The sequence below is a fragment of the Oikopleura dioica genome, chromosome XSR (assembly GCF_907165135.1).
Source record: "Oikopleura dioica chromosome XSR, OKI2018_I68_1.0, whole genome shotgun sequence".
NCBI classification, from domain to species: domain Eukaryota; kingdom Metazoa; phylum Chordata; class Appendicularia; order Copelata; family Oikopleuridae; genus Oikopleura; species Oikopleura dioica.
The window spans coordinates 5,653,493-5,671,805 of NC_137294.1; the positions used below are offsets into that span (position 1 = coordinate 5,653,493).

Here is an 18,313-nt window from a genome sequence, read left to right on the forward strand (position 1 = left end):
GAACGCAAAAAATAGGCTTTCAAAAAAGTCCAGCGCCGCGAGCGAATTTCGCCATACTATACTCTGGCGCAAAAAAAAATGTTGAGCTATCGCCAAAATTTTGCGCCTGCTGTCGGTCGAGCTTAAACTTTAACCAGGGGCAACAGGAGGACACTGTAAGAGCGACCGAAGCACTTTGGAACTGAAATAGTACTTTTGTGAATAAGTGTGAGAAAAGGGCGATTGACGGCTCCATAAGATAAGCGATTCGATCTGTAAACAAATTTGATAGTTATTGGCAATAGTCGGAAACAACGGACGGCACTTATTTGATGAGGTGACAGGCAGACTAAGATATAGGGCGATTCTATGGACCATTCCTTGTATTGCGCGGAAACCGGCCAGTTCGAGGCATATCTCCTCATTATCTTTCTTTCATTTCACAGTCTGAATTCAAGTTAAAATAGATACGCGTCCTTTCATAAGTGCGCTTTGTGCAGAAGAAAATTCCGGAATTCTCTTTTTCTCTAAGCCGGAGTGAATAAAATCTTCGTTCAAATAGAATAAGAACATGAACTGGGACTGGGATGTGGAGCGAGTTATTAGTGATGCCTGCATCGTCTCATTTTCAGAAACAATCTTGGCGTTTTCGCGATATTCTCATTCATAGCAAGAATAATTTATGAGTGTATTAATTTTACCAATATTGTATTGAGTTAATTTCGTTTTATTAAAATATCCAAGGCCATGTCAGATAAAAGAACAGCATTTAACCGTAGAAATAATTGATTCTTTCATAAAACTAGCAATAATGAGTATCCTTGTAACGATAGTAAAAGTTGAAAAAAGGAAACTCATTTTTGGAATTTCTTGCGATCTATTATTTATACATTTCCGATTGACCTTTTGCTGCGGATCCCGATTCTTCTACCACCTTTCTCACTCTCAGTCGCGTAGTCTGCATTTTTATCGAGTTATTTTAGCAATTAATCCGAACAACAATCGCACTATTTTTGCCGGTTTTCTGCATTTTCCTGCGTTTTTTCTCTGATTTGAGAATCAAGTCAATATTTGACTTGGCCGAGAGATCTGACTCAATGGAGCTGGAAATCAAGCAGCTTAGCATTCTGACTTTTTATTCTCGACTTTGCCACTAACGCGCTGGTTTAAATTAAATAAACTTTATTTTTTCAAAGCGGTATTAAAACTCATGTGGTAGTGTTATCAAATTTGAAAGCATAGAAATTCAGCGTTTTGTGAAGCAAAAAAGTTTCCATTTTATTCGTCGATTATTTTACCTTTTCGCGATTATGAAGTCTTCTTTTTATCCTCTCTTTATTATCTTGAAATATCTAAACAACAAACTAAATAAAATTATTGCTACTGTTACTGTTCGTGCCGTTTTTGATGAATTTAAAATAATTGGTAATCGATAATTGCGCATTTAAAATAGTGATGATATTGGCAAAAACAAATAATCGCGAAGTTTGCGTCGCAGGTCCTTGGGGATCATCCGGTCCCAAAGCGTCTCGCCGTTTCTTACTCCTTTTTAGTAAATTGACAGTAAGCTAGGTCACAAACCGATTTGTGGCTAACAATCGTGAAAATGAGTCTGTATATAAGAACCAAAGCAAGCTTCGAAGATATTGATGCTGTCTTCCTTGATTTCAAAGAAATCTCTCGGCTTTTCAGCTAACATAATAAAATTGGTCTGAAATGAACAACTCTTTTTACTAGTATGCATACGATGTCAGCATTAGCGAGTTGAGGCCTGATGTATTATTAAACTTCTCGACAGCTTGCTCAATATGAGTGAATTATGCTGTCTCGCTTGCCTGTTTTCCCCGACCTATAATTACAACTTGCGACACTATAAAAGCCTGTTTTCAATTTTCAAAATATATGCTCCTGAATATGGAACGATATAACCATATTCACCATGCCCAAAGTGATTACCTAGAAAACCTACTGTCTTATCATATATTTTCCTTCGTCTTACTGTGCAACTGGCGGCCTCTTTCGTCCAGCATTAAATCCACGCCAAATCGGGGGCTCAATAAGCTGAAACAGAACAGATCTGAACGGTCTTTTGATTAGTTAAATTGAAAACTAAGAATCAAGATTTTGATACTGATCGGCGGTAGATTCAAGCACTCACATTGTGCACTCCCACCAAGACTACGCGCCTTCTTGCGCCATCTACGGTTTTTGACTGCCTTTATAACAAAACGATCTTGGGAGGGAATCAGAACAAAAAATAAAATCAATCAAAAATCAACAAAGCAAAAAACAAAAAACATGAGTTCCAGAGAAACAAGCTACATTGCCGTCTACGCTGATGACTCGACATTATTAGCCCTCAACAACACTCCGCCGGGAAACCAGTACACCCCTTCATTCATGGTCCCCGGGCCTAATTTTTTACAAGACAGTTTTGACGAAACCATCATCTCCGTTCCCGACACTACGACCGACTATTCAACAGCGGATACTGACCGAAGTACATTTGGAACTCGCTCAGTGACAGAATCTGAGAACTCACGAGCTGACAGTACACCTTTTCCCGAAGGACCGAACACGACTCCTGTAGATGTTCCAGATGTCTCCACGATTCCACCTCCTTCACTTGTGGACAACGACACTTCACGAAACGAGCACAGTGATGTCTCTTCTCCAACCGGATTCACGCTTCCGCCTATCAATGAAGAAGATTCTATTGAAGATGCTACCTCCATTCATCATACTATGTCCGTCATCCCGCCCATCTCTGTCATCCCATCAGTGCAAATGATCTGGGACAAGACCATGTCCGTGCTACCTGCTCCACAAAATCAGCGCCGTCCTCGAGTCCCTCGACGCAACAACACCGCAGGAGTCCAACAGCAGTCCAACTCTCGAAGATTTTACGCATTTCTTCTTTTCCTGATCTTCGTTCTTCTCACAAGCGCTTTGGCTTTTCTCATCATACGAGTGACCGCCCTTCAGATGGAAAACGCATCCTTGGCAAAATCGCTCAAGTACAAGAAAGATCGAAATTCTGAACTCGCTGACGAGCTCCGCGATCTACGCGACAAACAGCAACATCACGAAGAAACTTTTCATTAATCACCATTTTCTATTATCTGATCCCTTTTTCGTTTATATTCTGCAAAGTATTTTACCTGTCGCCCCAATTCATCAAATAAAACATAAAACCCAATTTAGAGTTGTTTATTGTACAATTGTGTTTGTCTTGCATGGAATCAAGGAAGAGAATATAAATAACTTACTAGAACCAAGTTCCCAGGTTTTCGATTCCTTGGTCCACTTTTATCTCGGTAGCTGAACAGATGCTCATTGTATCCTGAGCATTCCCTTTTTTTTCGGCGCTCGGTTGGAACTTAGATAAGGATAAGTAAATTGTTGTTAGCAGAACGAAATTGACAATGAAGAAAAAAATGGAAAACCACTCTAGTGTCATCATGGCAATGTTGTATTCCGATAGGCTATGCAAGTCGTAATAAATATTCAAAGAAGCGCAACAAATCGAAACTAAAGCACGATTAAAAGTTACAAAAGAGGATATTGCTTACGAATTAGAACAGGGAGCCAGACAATCAGAGTCCAATAAGTGCACTCTGTCCGGAATTTCGTTACGCTAGCGTTGCCACCTTTTTCTTGTGAGATAATTATAGCATGAGCTTTTTGGCTTGGCTATTTTAATACGACAAGTTTACCGGGCTACCCCAAATTTCTGGAGTTTGAAAAATTTGGAGTTCTTTTTCTGGAAGTTGTTAAAAATTTCGTAGGTTCTGTTTGGAGCAACGAAATTTCTAATCGATTTTTAAGGGTGTTAAGGGCCTCCCGGCCCCTCCAAACCCCGGCAAAAATGTGGGTCCGGGCCCGTTCTTTCTTTTGCCGGGGTCAGATACCCTTAATTATTACTCTAACACCCTTAAAAATCGATTTGAAATTTCGTTGCTCCAAACAGAACCTACGAAATTTTTAACAACTTCCAGAAAAAAAACTCCAAATTTTTCAAACTCCAGAAAATAGTAGCAGCCAAGTTTACCTTAAAAATTTATTTTTATTTTTCAAATAAAGCCTCTCCTAATGCCACAATAGAAATGATATTATCTACATTAGTCCGTACTGTCCTGGGATCCTCCCAATACAGAATCTCTCTGCATATTCCAAAAACCAATTGAAAAATGAGAGAAAGCGTCAAAATAAATCCTCTTCAAAGTATTTCGAAAGGAAAATCGTCACTACTCTAAGACTAGTAGTGCAAATGAAATACTTTCCTAAGACGTAGCGATCTCCATTTTTTCTCTCGTTCCATTCAAGTGCGAATTTCGCTCTGCGAGTAGTAAAGTCTTTTCACAGCGTTTTTCTTCAGCCACAAAAGAAACTGTTCTCTTTCATGCAAACATTCAAATGACTCAAAATCATATTTTAATAAATGGCTCTATTTAAAGACAGAAGAGAGTCTTTACAAATGCGGCCAGCGTAGAAACGTCTGATGAACTAACAACAAAGTCCTATGCAATGACTCATTCTAGTTTTTGTAGGATTTTCTGGGCTTGATGTCTAGTATTTGACTGTATCAATGTTTGTATTCATTATCATCAGCGATTGTTCTACAATTATCCCCACAATTGTTTGTTTCAAGTCTTATCTGTAGTATCCTGCTCTGAAAGTTTTATTAGACCGCGTTATTAAACGACTTTGCTATTGATCCGGTACGGATTCTTGGGTCGATTAAAAGGATGAATAAAGTTATCATGATTTTTATAAAAAATTTCGAGGAGAGACAAGTTTGGCGTTAGAGGCAGCGCCATCTATGGAAACCCGGGGGCGCCCTGGCGCACCGCGCCTGCGCCAGGTGCAATTTCCTCGGACTTCCTAAAATCTACAGATAGCTCTATCGATAAACCAGATTCCAACCTCGGAGCTGATCTAGTTGTATTAATAAATCAGCTTAATTGAGCAAGAACACGACGAGATTGCCTTCGTGCGCCCTTCCAGAGCATTTTAGATAGAGATTCACAGAGATACACGAACAAGCTGCATCAACTGACAAATCTACCAGAGAAGTGTTCGAGAGATTAATGTCGCTGGACCACAGAGTCCCACAAGAGAGCACGTTTCCCTTGTTACAGAATCCATCTGGCATCATTGCGGACCCACTCAAACCCAAAATTGCCTCCCAGAAAAACATTCCAATCAACGGTAAGACTTCCTTTATATCAATATTTTAAAATCTTGTCGGTTCCTTTGCACTCATGAATGCATGATTATTTGGACATTTTACCATTGACAAAGTATAATTTTGCGATAAAATCTTATTTCCGGATGAGCTGCGCTTTCAGTAAAAACATTCGGGCGAGTCCGTTTTTCTAGTGGCGGAGAGTCAGTTACTTGGTAGTCACACTTGCCAATCTTACTTTCCGTATTGATTGAGCAAATTTGACTCTGCTGACTTGTTGTGGTTTTGTTGGGTTGCCCCTCTTTGCGCCCAACAAATACAAACAGTTGTTGTGACGGCGAAAACACAAATTTGGAGCCAGATCAGAGTGCATCACCGAACAGGCGCACGCCTCGGGCCTGTTTGCCGATTCGCCGAAAAACATTTTTATAGGCCAAAACTGTAACTACAAGTGTATTTGCCAGCGCTAGACACTTGAAAAGATAGTGAAGGTATACTCACTCGCCCGAGAGCATGTCACGCCGCTTTGCGGAAGAATAGTTTTGTTTGATTCCATCGAATGTATTCCCTTCGTTTTCTTTCATTGTCATTTTCGTAAAAAGTATTCGGCCGAGAGACTCTGTTTTCAAAAGAACCTCGCCCTGTTACAAATAGCACTCGCGGGATAGGTATGCAATCTTTTGTTAACTTCAAACATCAACAACAAACCTTCACTTTTGGGCCCATAAGGTGGCAACGAAAGTTTAATCCTAGAGTTGATTCGGTAATACACAGTCTTTACTGTAGTTTAGTAAGATTGCGATGTATCTAGTGCGAAAAAATGCATGATTTCTTCTGGTGGCATTATGAAGCAGTTTAACTGGGTTTTTCTCGCTCCCAGAGCGTCACTGTACGCCCGTATTCCTGGCGAGCATTTGTAGCGCTTATGGATCCGGGTGTAAATGGTGAAAAAATCTGCGACCGGGAGTGGTTGGCTAGTGGCACTAGCGCTGTTTGATTTTTATGCTACCGGAAATGTAAAATTCCGTCGCAAAATGGCATCTCTTCTGCCCAAAAGGTTTTTACGGGTTCGTCGAGAAACTTTACTAGCTGTGAAGAAATTTGACGTAGGAGTACCACATCATCATTCATCGATTAGAAATAAACATATAAATATGAGAGAACACGACTAACAATGCCAAAGAAAAAACGCATCCCCCGCAAAGGTACATTTGTAGTTTAAGATGAGAGAAATCACCGTTTGCGATTTTTCTCCTACACATAGATCTTTTTATTGCTATGCTCTCTACTTCTAAGACTTATTCATTAGCCACAGCATGAATTGTGTCCTCTATCAAGCACGTATGAGTCGGCCCATCAGTCTAATGGCTCTTCTGTTACGTTATTTTCGGCCGGAAGAGTGCTAGGCTCAAAGTTTGCCACTTTGCCCAAGTGCTCAGATTAGAATTGAAGGGCGCGTGCGGCGGTAAATCCGCCCCGCGCATCCGACTCCTCCAAACATCCCAATCCTTTCTCCACGGAATTCAAAATATTCCCGCCGGCTGTTCCTCAAACAGGATCTCTCTCAATAAGACGCTGCTTAGTGTTGGCGTCATGGCTGTTTATATTCCTTTACGAAACGAAAAAAAAATATTTTTTATTCATTCTTTTTGAATCAAGGTGAACCAAGAAACCTGGTTTAAATTGAGTTTTGTACACTGTTTGTAAAATACGAATGGAAAGTATTTTCGTTATATAAAACTGTGTGTCCGATTTTGATAATCTGAGATAACAAGAACGAGTGGTGGAATGTTCACCGATCGGAAATAGGCGATCCGGGCAAAGTGTCTTGTCTCGTCTGAGCTCTCAGCGCGGCGTCCGGTTGACCGTCGCCCGTTTTCAATCGGTCGCTCGATAGATCGAAAAACGCGCTAATATTCGCTATCACGTGAGCTGTCAGTGGCGAGAGCGGGCACCAAATCATCATCCCTTGATTTCCGGTTCCTCTCAGCGGCGAGCGTTCTCTGAGGTCTCAAATTTGTTTGAAATTTTGCACTGGCAGCCACTTCACCAACCGCTCAGCCAAAAGCAAATCCACAAAGATCCCGCTCCAAGTTGCTTCCGCCCAGTTACATAAGCTAAGTAATTCCGAATCTCTCATTTTTCGCAGCATCAGCAACCGGACACACGATCTTTCAACGAATCGCACGTAGAACGTGAATTCTCTTTCCTTTCTGCTCTCATTTACCTGTTGATTATTCAACTACGGTGTTAGCTTCTAAACCGTGCTCACTCGTGTAATTGAAAGTGTTAGATCTGATAAAGAATCATCTCCAGCGCGGGGCTCCAACGTGGTGTTAAGAGGAAATCTTCGTTAGCCCTTTCGGATGATCGCAGTTCCCAAGCAGCACCGGCCAGACCCTTGCGTTCAAGTTGAATTCAACCCTTTTCATTTTCAATTTGCGTTTTAGGAGAGTGAGAGAGCACTTGATACTTTTGACGGAGTTATGCAACTGGCGGCCGCGAGCCGGAAGTCCAGTATAGCGCTGGTCGAGCTGCTTATCGCGTGCCCGGTGATAAGCATCAATACGGATTTATAGCGGGAACAGAATTCTGCGCGGCTCCGGATCACATCCATTCAATATGTAATGTTTTACTAAGTTTCCTTTCGGAACAATCCCAAAAGTCATAGAAACTATTTTATGAATATTTCAGCAAGGATATGAAAATTCATTGATGGAAGAAGCCCTTATCGCCAGTTCTTTTTCGAAGGAAGCGCTAATTTATCAATGAGGCGGATGTGGGGCTTCGATTGACCATCATTATTCAACTATCTGAGATAGCGGAAGCGCGCGTACTTTCCTTAGAGGCAATTTGACCAAACTGAGCTAATCTTTTTCTCAAATATCCGCTTTGGCGGAAAGTGGTGGAGAGGCTTGAGCAGCCGTGTTTTCTTTTTTTGGCTTGGGTCTATTTTTTTCTTCGATTACAGTAGAGGCCGACGATGGTGATTATTGCCGAGAGGCGGTTTTCGGCAGGGGTCGGTTTTGACAAATTGTCGCTTTGGATTGTTGCAAGGAAGCGGTTGTTTGCACTGGTGGTGGTGCTGCCACCGCTCGCTACTTTGATAAATATGGGAGGGTCCGTCCGGACACTGCTCTTCCTGCCGAGATCCGGACTCAGAATGTAATCGCTTCGAAGCGCTACGAAGCGAGTGTTTTGTGACCTCTCTTCAGCGCGAGTCGCACTCGACTTAGCACGTCCGGCGCAACATCCGATGGTCAGCGCCGCCACAGCCGCCATCAGAAGCACTACCGGGGTTGCAATTCTAGTGCCAAATTCTCCTACCTCTCGAATACCAATTTACCCTTATCACCGAAATCAGCAATTCAGAAGCCCCCTCCTCCACTCCATTTTAGATCTCTCGTTTTGCGGAAAGCCTACACGTCTGAGCTCAATGTTCATCCCTCATTGGGGTGGTTTGAAGCCGGATGCGCCAGTTTCCAAAAAGCTGCCAGTTCCGGAAACGGTCGTTTTTGTTTGTCGAAGTGGCGATTAGTTCACGGGAGCCTGTTTGTGGCACAATACGGCGATTCCGGTTGTAGCTCTCAGATCCGTTTGGGAACTGATTAGCGCTGACCGGCGGGTTATCCTGCACTTGGAAGGGCTTCTCATTGGCTGAAGAGTTCCATTTATCGCTCCATCACCTTTCTATTTTAATGCGGAACTGCTTTCTTCAAGACGCTTATCACTGCTACTTTTGATTTTGGAAAGTGTTATCAGCGTAAAAGTGATTAGCCAAATCGCTTTGTTTCCTATCAAATATAGTAATTACAATTTTTATGATAAGACCTGCGTGGTGATAAGCTCAGGCCGAACAGTCTACTTGTTTGTTCCGTATTTCGAGATCTCCCGCCGAGATGGCCGCGATAACGCTCAGCCGTCCAAGGGCGAGGCTTCATAATGAACGGCCAGTGCCACTGATAAGAACCTTAACGCACCATCTCGGCGGGTGATCGATGCCGAGATGGCGAGTAGCGCGTAACTCGGCAGGACATCGATGCCGCGATCGGCGCCACTGATAAAAGACTCATAAATTTACTAGCGCGTGCTCGGCCTCTGACTCTAGAAGAGACTCTCATCAGCGCTAGAATGAGCCGGGCTTCCTGCCGCTGACAGCGCAGCCCAAGAACATCAAAGAGGAAATGGTCCCCTTCGAAGGGACACTTCCGTCCTTGAAAAATCACTTCCCCTCGAAAATAATCCCTCATTCTCCAAATCACCATATTCTATCATTAGCCGGACCGGTTTCGGAGAGAAAGAATTTATCGCTCTTCAGGGCGGCAGGACAAGTGTTAAATACAAAAGTACTTATTTATTTGTGACAATTTTGATGGCGTCATTGGGCGGAAACGAGCTTGGCTTTATACACAAGCTCGGTTTCCGCTAGCGGCTTTTCCGGAAGCAGAAAACACCTTTCGAAGCGATAAACCGCGCTTGCTACCGTCGACCACGTGACATTTCGAGCTCATCGCAGAACCGAACCCTTCCGGAAATTGAAAATTTAACGCCCACGTGAAGCATTCCCATAATGTGAAGTGATTTGCGTCACAAATGCCTGATTTCGCACTGATAAATCATCTTATCACATCTCTTCCCATAATATTTGATTCTAGTGCTCAAATTAGACAGTTTCTGTACAAGGGACTTTGTAAGGCAGGGTACTAGGGTCAAAGTTTGAATATTAATTTTCTGTCTTCGACTAGGAGCGTTGATTTTATTATTCGTTGCTTCTTCTCACCGGAAATTTGGAATTTTCCACTTTGTGATAAGGGCCAGGATTTGCATTTAAATCTATGGCAGTCTTCTCTAGGTCCATTTTTAGACGCGCCGGAAGCGCGAAAGGTCTCCACGATCCTTTTCCCCAAAACGCTTCCGATTTCGTTTATCAACAAATGCAACAGCTCGCTCCACCAAAATTTATATGGCCGTAGCTCCGGAATTTATCAAAAAAGAAAACACTGTCCATAGATAAATGAGACCCCACTTCGGATACATTTGCATGGCCCTGAATCTTATCGAAATTTGTGGTAAAAATCTATAGTAAATCATTGCACCGTAAAATGAGAGTGCAGCTTCCAATTTCCGGAAAGATGCATAATCGGAGGCGCCGCTGAGTAGATCCCTCTCTCCCTTAATATAATCGACAACAACTACTCCATTTAGCAAGATTATAAGTTACAATTTATTACTATGTGCGACATACTCACTCGGCCTAGCAAGTTTTTCCTGTACGATGAGCGAGATAGTAGGAATTTGGAATCGTCTGAGCGTGAGTAACCAGTTTCGAAATTTTGCCGGTTCATGTTGTGCCGATGTCGAGTGATATTTTTGACAAGTACTCTCATCCTTTTTACGACTATTCTGTGGCACTCTTTGCAAATCCGGCGAAAGTGCTGCGGGCTTGGCACGTCCGGGCGATCTCCTGCCGAGATGGCTGCTGCTGATAAGAGAATTGTATTTGGGATTCCCTCAAAGCCTTCGCCTCTCTTATCAGCGAATTGGCATCATCCGGCGGGAGTCAGCGCGGCGGGAGACCGATGTTCTTATCAGTAAATTAACATCCCTTTTATTGCATTTTCTGCCGCGTCAAGAAGTCATCAAGCTTCGACGCTGAGGGGTTAAGGTTGCGAATTAGGGTTATCAGGGGAGACATCTGGGCATCGCGCTAAGTACTAAAACGTACGACAGAGCGTGCGACATCGCCTTATCGCACAGCATAATCCCTTTTACGGAACCGACGAGATAAAATTGCCAAATTTTAGAAACTCCCCAAATAGTTATTTTGGCGAAATTCTACCGCTATCAAGGGCTGCCTAAGCGCTACAAAGCAAATTGTTTGACGATAACATTTCTCGCATTTAGACGTGTTTGGCGCGTTGCAAGGCGACTGGTTGGAGAACTCTGCGACGGACGACGACCAATTCGTGCCGGAAGTAGGATGTAAGTAGCAGCTCACGTGACTTCCGATGAAACACTCGAGTCAGACTGATTCGGAAGTCTCCTCATGATTACGCCCAGTGCTCACCATTCCCTAGCTCCTGAATATTCCCACCAGAATTTTCATTGACCACTTTCCCCTAGCATCGTAATACCCCGCCTGTACTGACCATGCCAATAATTTGTATAGGTTTTAAGACTTCGCCCATCTATAGACCAATTGTAGCCTTCAAAGTATACGAAAGAACACTAATTAGATTAGGCGCTTCTGATTGGCTGGCTTACGAGAACAGCGCCACCCCGATTTACATTTCGTAAACATTTTGTATAATTAGCAGCTTACAATAGAAAACGACAACAAAGTAATAACAAATTACGAGCTTGCTGAGCGAATAAAATTAGATACCCGATTGACAAATTTCGCTGCGAGAGATCGGGGCGTTCGAAGCGTCCGGAAATGGCGTCGGAAGTGGCTCGAGCGGCCCAATAGTTACGCATCCGGAATTTACACGATAATTATTATAATTTTGCGTGATTACCCTTACTCCTTACGATGGGTTCGGAAACAGCGAGCGTCTGTAACCGGTAGCCACTTCCGTGCGCTACTTCCGATACCGCCACTGCTTCCGTTGCTTCAAACGCGTTCAGAATATTCATAATCCTACAAAAATGCTTCGCCCATTTTGCGGTCCAAAAACTACAAACCCTCAATATTCCGGGCCAAGACTAGAACACCATCGTCTATAATCAATCTTTCACCTTTCGGACCGAAAGTTTCGGTAAATCCACTGTAAGTCATAACTTGTCGCCAATTTGAGCATAAGATAGCCTTTTGTGATTTTCATTAAAAGTTATTACAATTAATTCTAAGTCGACTTAGTTTTTTCTTAATTCAAATGTTCACGAGACTTCCTCTTCCTAAAAAACACTTTCCAGCGCGCTTCCCGTATCAAATATTTGCGCTGAAACTTTATGGAAGTAGAATAAGTTAAAGCGCTCTTCGCTTGGCGAACAAACGCTTTGTTCGACAAAAGATTTCTCCGGAAGAAAACGCACAAACGCACATTGTAAGGCACATCCGCCGCCAATTTCAACTCAAAGGAATCCTCTTTTTGACTTTTACAATTACTTTTCAATTTCTTTAATTTCCGTCCCCACCACCGAATTAACCTCAAGCAGAGCTCTTCATCTTTTCATCGCTATGTAACTCGCTAGACTCTCATAAAACAAAATGCTCGTAATCCGTCTTTTAACTGTTTTTACCTGTTTATGAGACGATTTGGCTTGGATTTGGGCGTGAACCGAAAGTGAGTGATAAGAAAGGTCCGTTAACTCATGGCGAGTAATCACAGGCGGAAGACGGTTTCGCTAAAACTTCCGGTGGCGGTGGCTGGAGCGCGGGGAAGAGCTCCCTTAGTCGCCAGGTCGAGACCGGGCGGCGACGAAGTCGGTTGAACCAAGTTCCGCCCAAGAAAATGTCGGACGCAATCACGTGACTACTTGAATCTGGCCTGCAGATCCCAAGTCTGGGCTCAGACAGGCAGCCTCAGACTCCTGGCCGCCGTCAGCTTCCGCCGCACCGACACCTTAAGCCGGAAATCAAAACGATAAAGTTAACGTGACAAAGCCGGCGCTGGGCGCAACTTGTGCTTTGAGATGCATAGATCGACTGCACGTTTGGATTAGTTAGGAGGATATGTTCTTCCGGTTTCATTTTTCAGTGCGTTTAGCTACCCATTCAGTTACATTTTCAATAGTCATCCACTGGACATTTTTTCCAAAATCAAGACAAGTCAGAGAAAAGTTGGGCGTGATTCGTGCGTCCTGTGAATCTAATCCACCGGGGCTTACAAGTACAAGTGGTTTTCCTCCTGTAACATAAGCTTTTGCCTTCGCCGACTTCTAATCCAGCGGTCGGCGCTGCAGTGGTAACTTTCACGCCGCTCCCATTGGACGCGGAAATCCACCACTCCAGAAAATGTGTTAGATTTGACACCCTGGCGCTCGCGAGCACTCCCTCTTATTTTTCAGGAGCGCCATTGGTACCAATCGAATTCCCTAACCATCACTTCCCTTTCTTTATTTTTGCATCGTTAATATATTAATTGATCAGGCGAAACATAGTACGTAATTATTTTTTATAGATGGCTCCGGATCCCGGCCCACTACGCAGCAACGTGACCAAGTAAAAGTGCCTGAGTTTGGCGCACAAAATGGTGCAGCTGGGAACAACAAAGAACGTCCAAAGCCAACCTCTACAGTTCCTCCAAATGGGAATCAACCTCAACCACAGAACCTTACAGCGACAGGCAGCAGTGCCGCGCCCAACAATGCGAGCAGTACGCCGTCTACCAATACAGTTGTACCAAGCAATAACAATTCAACGACAACAACCAACACTGGAGGTAAGAAGGGCATCTTAAAGCCAGATGCCGCCCCAGAGCGCTAACCGCAATTCCGGAAAATGCCAATTTCCGCAGCCGATTCAAGCCGGAGATATTTTGACCAGATTTAGGCAACGCAATCGCAGAAATCTCACTGACAAAACAAAATCGATTACGATTGTCTAAGAGCAGCTCAAAGGTCGCAACCACCAAAGTTACTTAATTTTTAAATTCATCTAAAACGTAAAGCAGGGACTGTGTAGATGTAGATGTCGCTGTTAGGATCGGCCGCGCGTTCGCCGCAATTCCGGAAAATGGCAATTTCCGGAGTCTATGCAAACCGGCCTCACGTGATCGTCACGTGTAGCCGCCTTCTAAAAGCCTCCTCAACTGCTCGTCCGTTTATATAATCCTCGAAAATACTAATTTAAATATTCTAGTGCCACCTGTTCAAAGTGTTTCATCGAGCACGAACCCAGCAAACACGACGCCCACGCTGGCGCCGCTGACTCAGCCATCACCGACAACTCAACCAGCGCAGTCTCAGCAGCCGCCGCATTCGCAGCACCAGACGAATGCCCAAGCACCGCCAAGACCAGCTAGCCAGACTCCCTCCTCGCCTGCACAGGTAAACCAGAAGGCCTCCACTTCGGTCTTAAATAAGTTTCAAGATCTCGCAAGCCTCGCTCTTCTCCAACATCAACCGCTCGTCATCATTGCCGATCCCTACATCTAGCACCGCACTGTCTTCCACTTTCACCTCGATGCCACAGATGCCTTCCATGTATTCGGCGGCGTCCTCGACCGCAGCGGGAGGCGCCGGTGTCGCCAACCCCTACACGAATCCGTACCAAGCCTTCGCCGGCGCTGCTGCTTATGGAGCGTATCAACCATGGTGAGTGAAAGAATTGCTGCAGAAGTGACGGCAGAGGCGTTTTGATTAGGCGCTGGTGTCTAAAAGTGACAGTGGGATGCTTTAGGGGATTACCGCTCGGCGGATATAAAATTCGCCCGGCCGGATATATCCTTATCCTTTTTGCATCTTGTTTACACAAGCGACTTCCGGTACAGTTCAACTCGCTTGTCACTCTGCACGCGCCGATAACGAAATCCATTTATTCCCACTCACGAAGTTAAATCAAACTTGCCCTTGTTTACGTAACTGTAGATTGCTCTTCCCATTTTCTCTCGTATCTGTATTTTCAGAGTTTCAAAATTCGAGTATTTCATTGCTTGGTAGGGACTTTTTGACTATAGTCATGATTTAAATGATCGATTGTTAGTTTACACGAGACTGACGTTATTTTGGGGGCCGCTTCCTTAGCAGTGTGACGTTTTGATTTCACGGCGGGTAGACATCTCGGCATCGGCACTTCCGAGCCTCGGGGCTTCAAGTAGTGAGCTTGACCGGATACGCTAGAACTGTAAATATGTATATACATCATATATTATACGCTAGAAAAATATGCTTACGAGTGGGATTCGAGTTTATCGGTTCGACTAGATCCGGATTAAACGACTTTATTTCAGGCTGCGAGCTGCGACACCCAGTGCGAATCCTTGGGAAGATCCGCAAAGACGCTTACAGGTAATTTCAAATAAAAAGATAATTTTTCTTCGATGTGAAATGGAACACGTAGACTATTCGCTCGCATAAGGAAATGTGAGCATGTTAAGATTATGCAAAGATTCTTGATTTCTTCGGAAGCCAATGGCTGTTTAATCTTAAGTATCTGCGTATTCACCTTGGCTTCGGATAGGACCGGGAGCATGAGTTAGCGATAACACGCTTCATGATGGGTATCGCGCACCGCCGGCGACAGATAGTCGTAACGCCGGACACTACTCGTTCCGTTCCATCCATTCTATCCGTTTCTTAAACTTATCCCTCTTTTAGGATTTCTCCGGGTTAGGAGTTCCCTCAGCAAATCCGCTTGCGCTTGGTCTAGCATCGGTCGCCGATGTCACAGAAAAAGTCAAATCAGAACCAGGACTCAACCCAGCAGCTCTCAGAGCGTTCGAACAAAGTCACAGGCCTTTGGATTTATCAAATGGTGGATCTGCAGCGACTGCACGAGCGCAGGTTGACCAAATGGAAAAGAAAAATCAACCAGATCCGAATTCTCAGCAAATGTAAGCAACATCGTCATACGCGTATTTTTAAACAGTATTTAGCTCTGGAAGAAAAGGAACTCTCCAGCTGTGGCAATTTCTTGTGGCTCTACTAGACGACCCATCGAATGCAAATTTCATTACTTGGACTGGACGCGGCCTCGAGTTCAAACTTCTTGACCCGGAGGAGGTTGCGCGCCGATGGGGAAAGATGAAGGTAAGTTCGCGCGCGAGATAACCCTTATGAGCGGTAATTATTTTTTCAGAACCGACCAGCAATGAATTACGACAAGCTCTCGAGAAGCCTGCGTTACTACTACGAAAAAGGAATTATGTCCAAAGGTAGTACTTTCATAACCGAAAGATGTTTACCTAGATATTCAGTCGCTGGAGAAAGATATGTGTACAAATTCATTTGTGACCCGAGGGCTCTATTCTCCCTGGCCGGCTTCGGTGGAGACAACACTGCCGCTGCGTTGCACTACCACGCTGCTGCCGCCGCTGCTGGCTACCCAGGAGCTATGCAAGGTCATGCTTCGCTTCTAACAGTAAGTCGAGCTTTGCAACTTTGATCTCACAATTTACCCAGCACAATCTGCACGATTACCGCCGTGATTTCGGAAGCCAACTGCCGCTCGCTTTACCGAGTTTTGGAGACAATCAACTGCCTTGGTCACATCATCAAATGTAAACCGCTCTTTTAGTATGCAGTTGCATTATTTACAGTTTGACCCTACTGACTGAACAGTTCTCTAACGTGACCCTAAATTCTATTTCCGATTGTTTCTTTTCTATACATATTTCAAATCTGGTAAAACTCACTCAAACACAAACATACCGTATGCTACATACGTAAAAAGTACAAGACGGATATCTGGATTGCCTTTTCTGTACAAATATTTAACCGTAACAAAATATGTTTCAACAAAACTATTCTGAAAACGTGTGATAACTGCCGCCTCAGCCCGAAGGGAATGAATGGGAAACGGTTAGTCCACAAAACAAATTTACCAAAAAGTTATTTTTATCAATATATCATTTTACCGAAATTGCTTTAAATGATGTCTTGCTAAAAATATTAGCAGGTATTAAAAGTCATGCGATAAAACTGACTACTCGATTGCAATCAAGGAAGACTCGAATCGTTGATAAGTCTATGTTGTTTATTTTCCCGAAAAATATTGTATCAATGGTATCAATCATGGTATTTTTCACTGATTGCGATGATGATTGTTTCAATGAAAAGATAAATGGCCGTATTGCATAACAAGAAGTATTAGTTTTCGTAAATTCTGGTGAGCGAGCTTGTCGTGAAAGCCTTTTGGCAGGCGGGACAGGTTTTTTGAAGAAGTTGATCCAAGCAACTCTTGCAGGTGACATGCCCGCATTTAGGTGCGTATCTTTTTCGAATGATGTCGTCGAAATCATGGAGGCAGACTCTGCATTTTGGTCTTTCCACTGAATTTCATTTGGTAGAGCGAATTTAAATATAAGCAAGGTTACTTGTTCTTTCGATGATCCTAGTTTTCGCAGCACGGAGAGAATCCACATCTTCTTGGGCTCTTTTGCGTCTGTTTTCTGCATTTTGCCATTTTTTCTTATACTTTTCTGTTTCTTTTTCCGCATTTTTTAAAGTTAGCTCTGCTGGTTTGAGTTGCTCGTTTATCGGCCCTATTCTTTAAATTAAATTAAAGCTATTGCTATGAAACTTACGAAGAGCAAACATCCGAAACGCTACAGAACAGCAAGTGTGCGTGAAAAACATTTTAAAACTCAAAGCATTGTCGCAATTTTTCGCGGGACACCTAAATTTCGGCTGGCTAAATGTAAGATTCTCCAGGTTCCGATTTTGAGAGTCTGCATTCTCGATGTGAAAAGAGCAGTATGTTAATCCTTCGTGAATCTTCATTTTTTCTTCGACCCTGAAAATTACTCTGCATTTGATTTTTATTTGTTAGATGTTACCTATTGCAATAATATTCCCCTGTTGTTCGGTCAACCGCATGGCAGCCATGGTTTTGTCCCAGAAACAAATATTCTCTCTCTATAAATTGATCCTCCATTACAAAAGTATGAGATTTTTGGGTGAAAGAGAAAAGTGAATAATGTGCCTGACGGTTCTAAGACTCCTTATATATAGCCAGCTTGAATTATCATGTCCGACTCAAGTTTGACGCGATATCTGTTGATTGAACCGTCCTGATCACAAGCAGAATTGAACTTTCATTTTAGTATGCTCCCTAGAGATATCAATGATATGATATAATTCATATTGCGTATTCAATGACTCTTTTTTATAGAACTATTTACTCCCCCTGCAAATTCAAAAGCACTACTCAAATTGCGATGTCTTTAGAATTAAGAGTCTACTTAAGGCTAGGGTGGTCGATTTGGCCCAAAGCAGGGCTCATAAACTCTGGACTTGTGAATGCCAGAGTACCCTATAATAGCTTTTAATAAAGATCTATCCTTGATCTTCTGAATTACAGAAGCTTTTTCCGTCATCTCAAGAAAAAAGCCACTTCCGGTGCCTTCAAAGTTGGCATCTCGGCCAAAATCGCGAAAATAGCCCATCTTCAGGGCTCCAAAACTCCAAAGTTTGCATTATGGTCCTATCAGTTCTTACTATTTTTAGATTTCTTAGACCCTAATCTTAAAATTTACAGAAGGT

At 43.2% G+C, this 18,313-nt stretch overlaps 1 protein-coding gene and 1 long non-coding RNA gene across 2 annotated transcripts; one reads left to right on the forward strand and one right to left on the reverse strand.

Annotated features, from left to right (window-relative positions):
- Positions 1-3,173: 3,173 nt before the first annotated feature.
- Positions 3,174-3,808, reverse strand: LOC145708502 (uncharacterized). Its single transcript, XR_014134837.1, has 2 exons — positions 3,552-3,808; positions 3,174-3,510 (listed from the first exon to the last, which is right to left on the reverse strand). It is a non-coding gene; the product is annotated as an uncharacterized LOC145708502 (long non-coding RNA).
- A 1,073-nt stretch (positions 3,809-4,881) lies between these two features.
- LOC145708610 (uncharacterized) lies at positions 4,882-16,691 on the forward strand. Its single transcript, XM_081786299.1, has 11 exons — positions 4,882-5,190; positions 11,072-11,149; positions 13,291-13,551; positions 13,971-14,158; positions 14,202-14,425; positions 15,061-15,118; positions 15,428-15,663; positions 15,706-15,859; positions 15,909-15,984; positions 16,027-16,190; positions 16,232-16,691. The coding sequence occupies exons 1-11, from the start codon at positions 5,070-5,072 to the stop codon at positions 16,331-16,333; spliced, it is 1,662 nt and encodes a 553-aa protein (XP_081642425.1). The 5' UTR covers positions 4,882-5,069; the 3' UTR covers positions 16,334-16,691.
- The last annotated feature ends 1,622 nt before the right edge of the window (positions 16,692-18,313 follow it).

Bases quoted from the DNA above. Each gene is read 5' to 3' on its own strand.
- LOC145708610 (XM_081786299.1), top strand. From the start codon at position 5,070: ATGTCGCTGGACCACAGAGTCCCACAAGAGAGCACGTTTCCCTTGTTA. The intron at 11,150-13,290 runs GTAAGTAGCAGC...TATTTTTTATAG, and splicing joins ATTCGTGCCGGAAGTAGGAT to ATGGCTCCGGATCCCGGCCC. The intron at 15,119-15,427 runs GTAATTTCAAAT...TCCCTCTTTTAG, and splicing joins ATCCGCAAAGACGCTTACAG to GATTTCTCCGGGTTAGGAGT.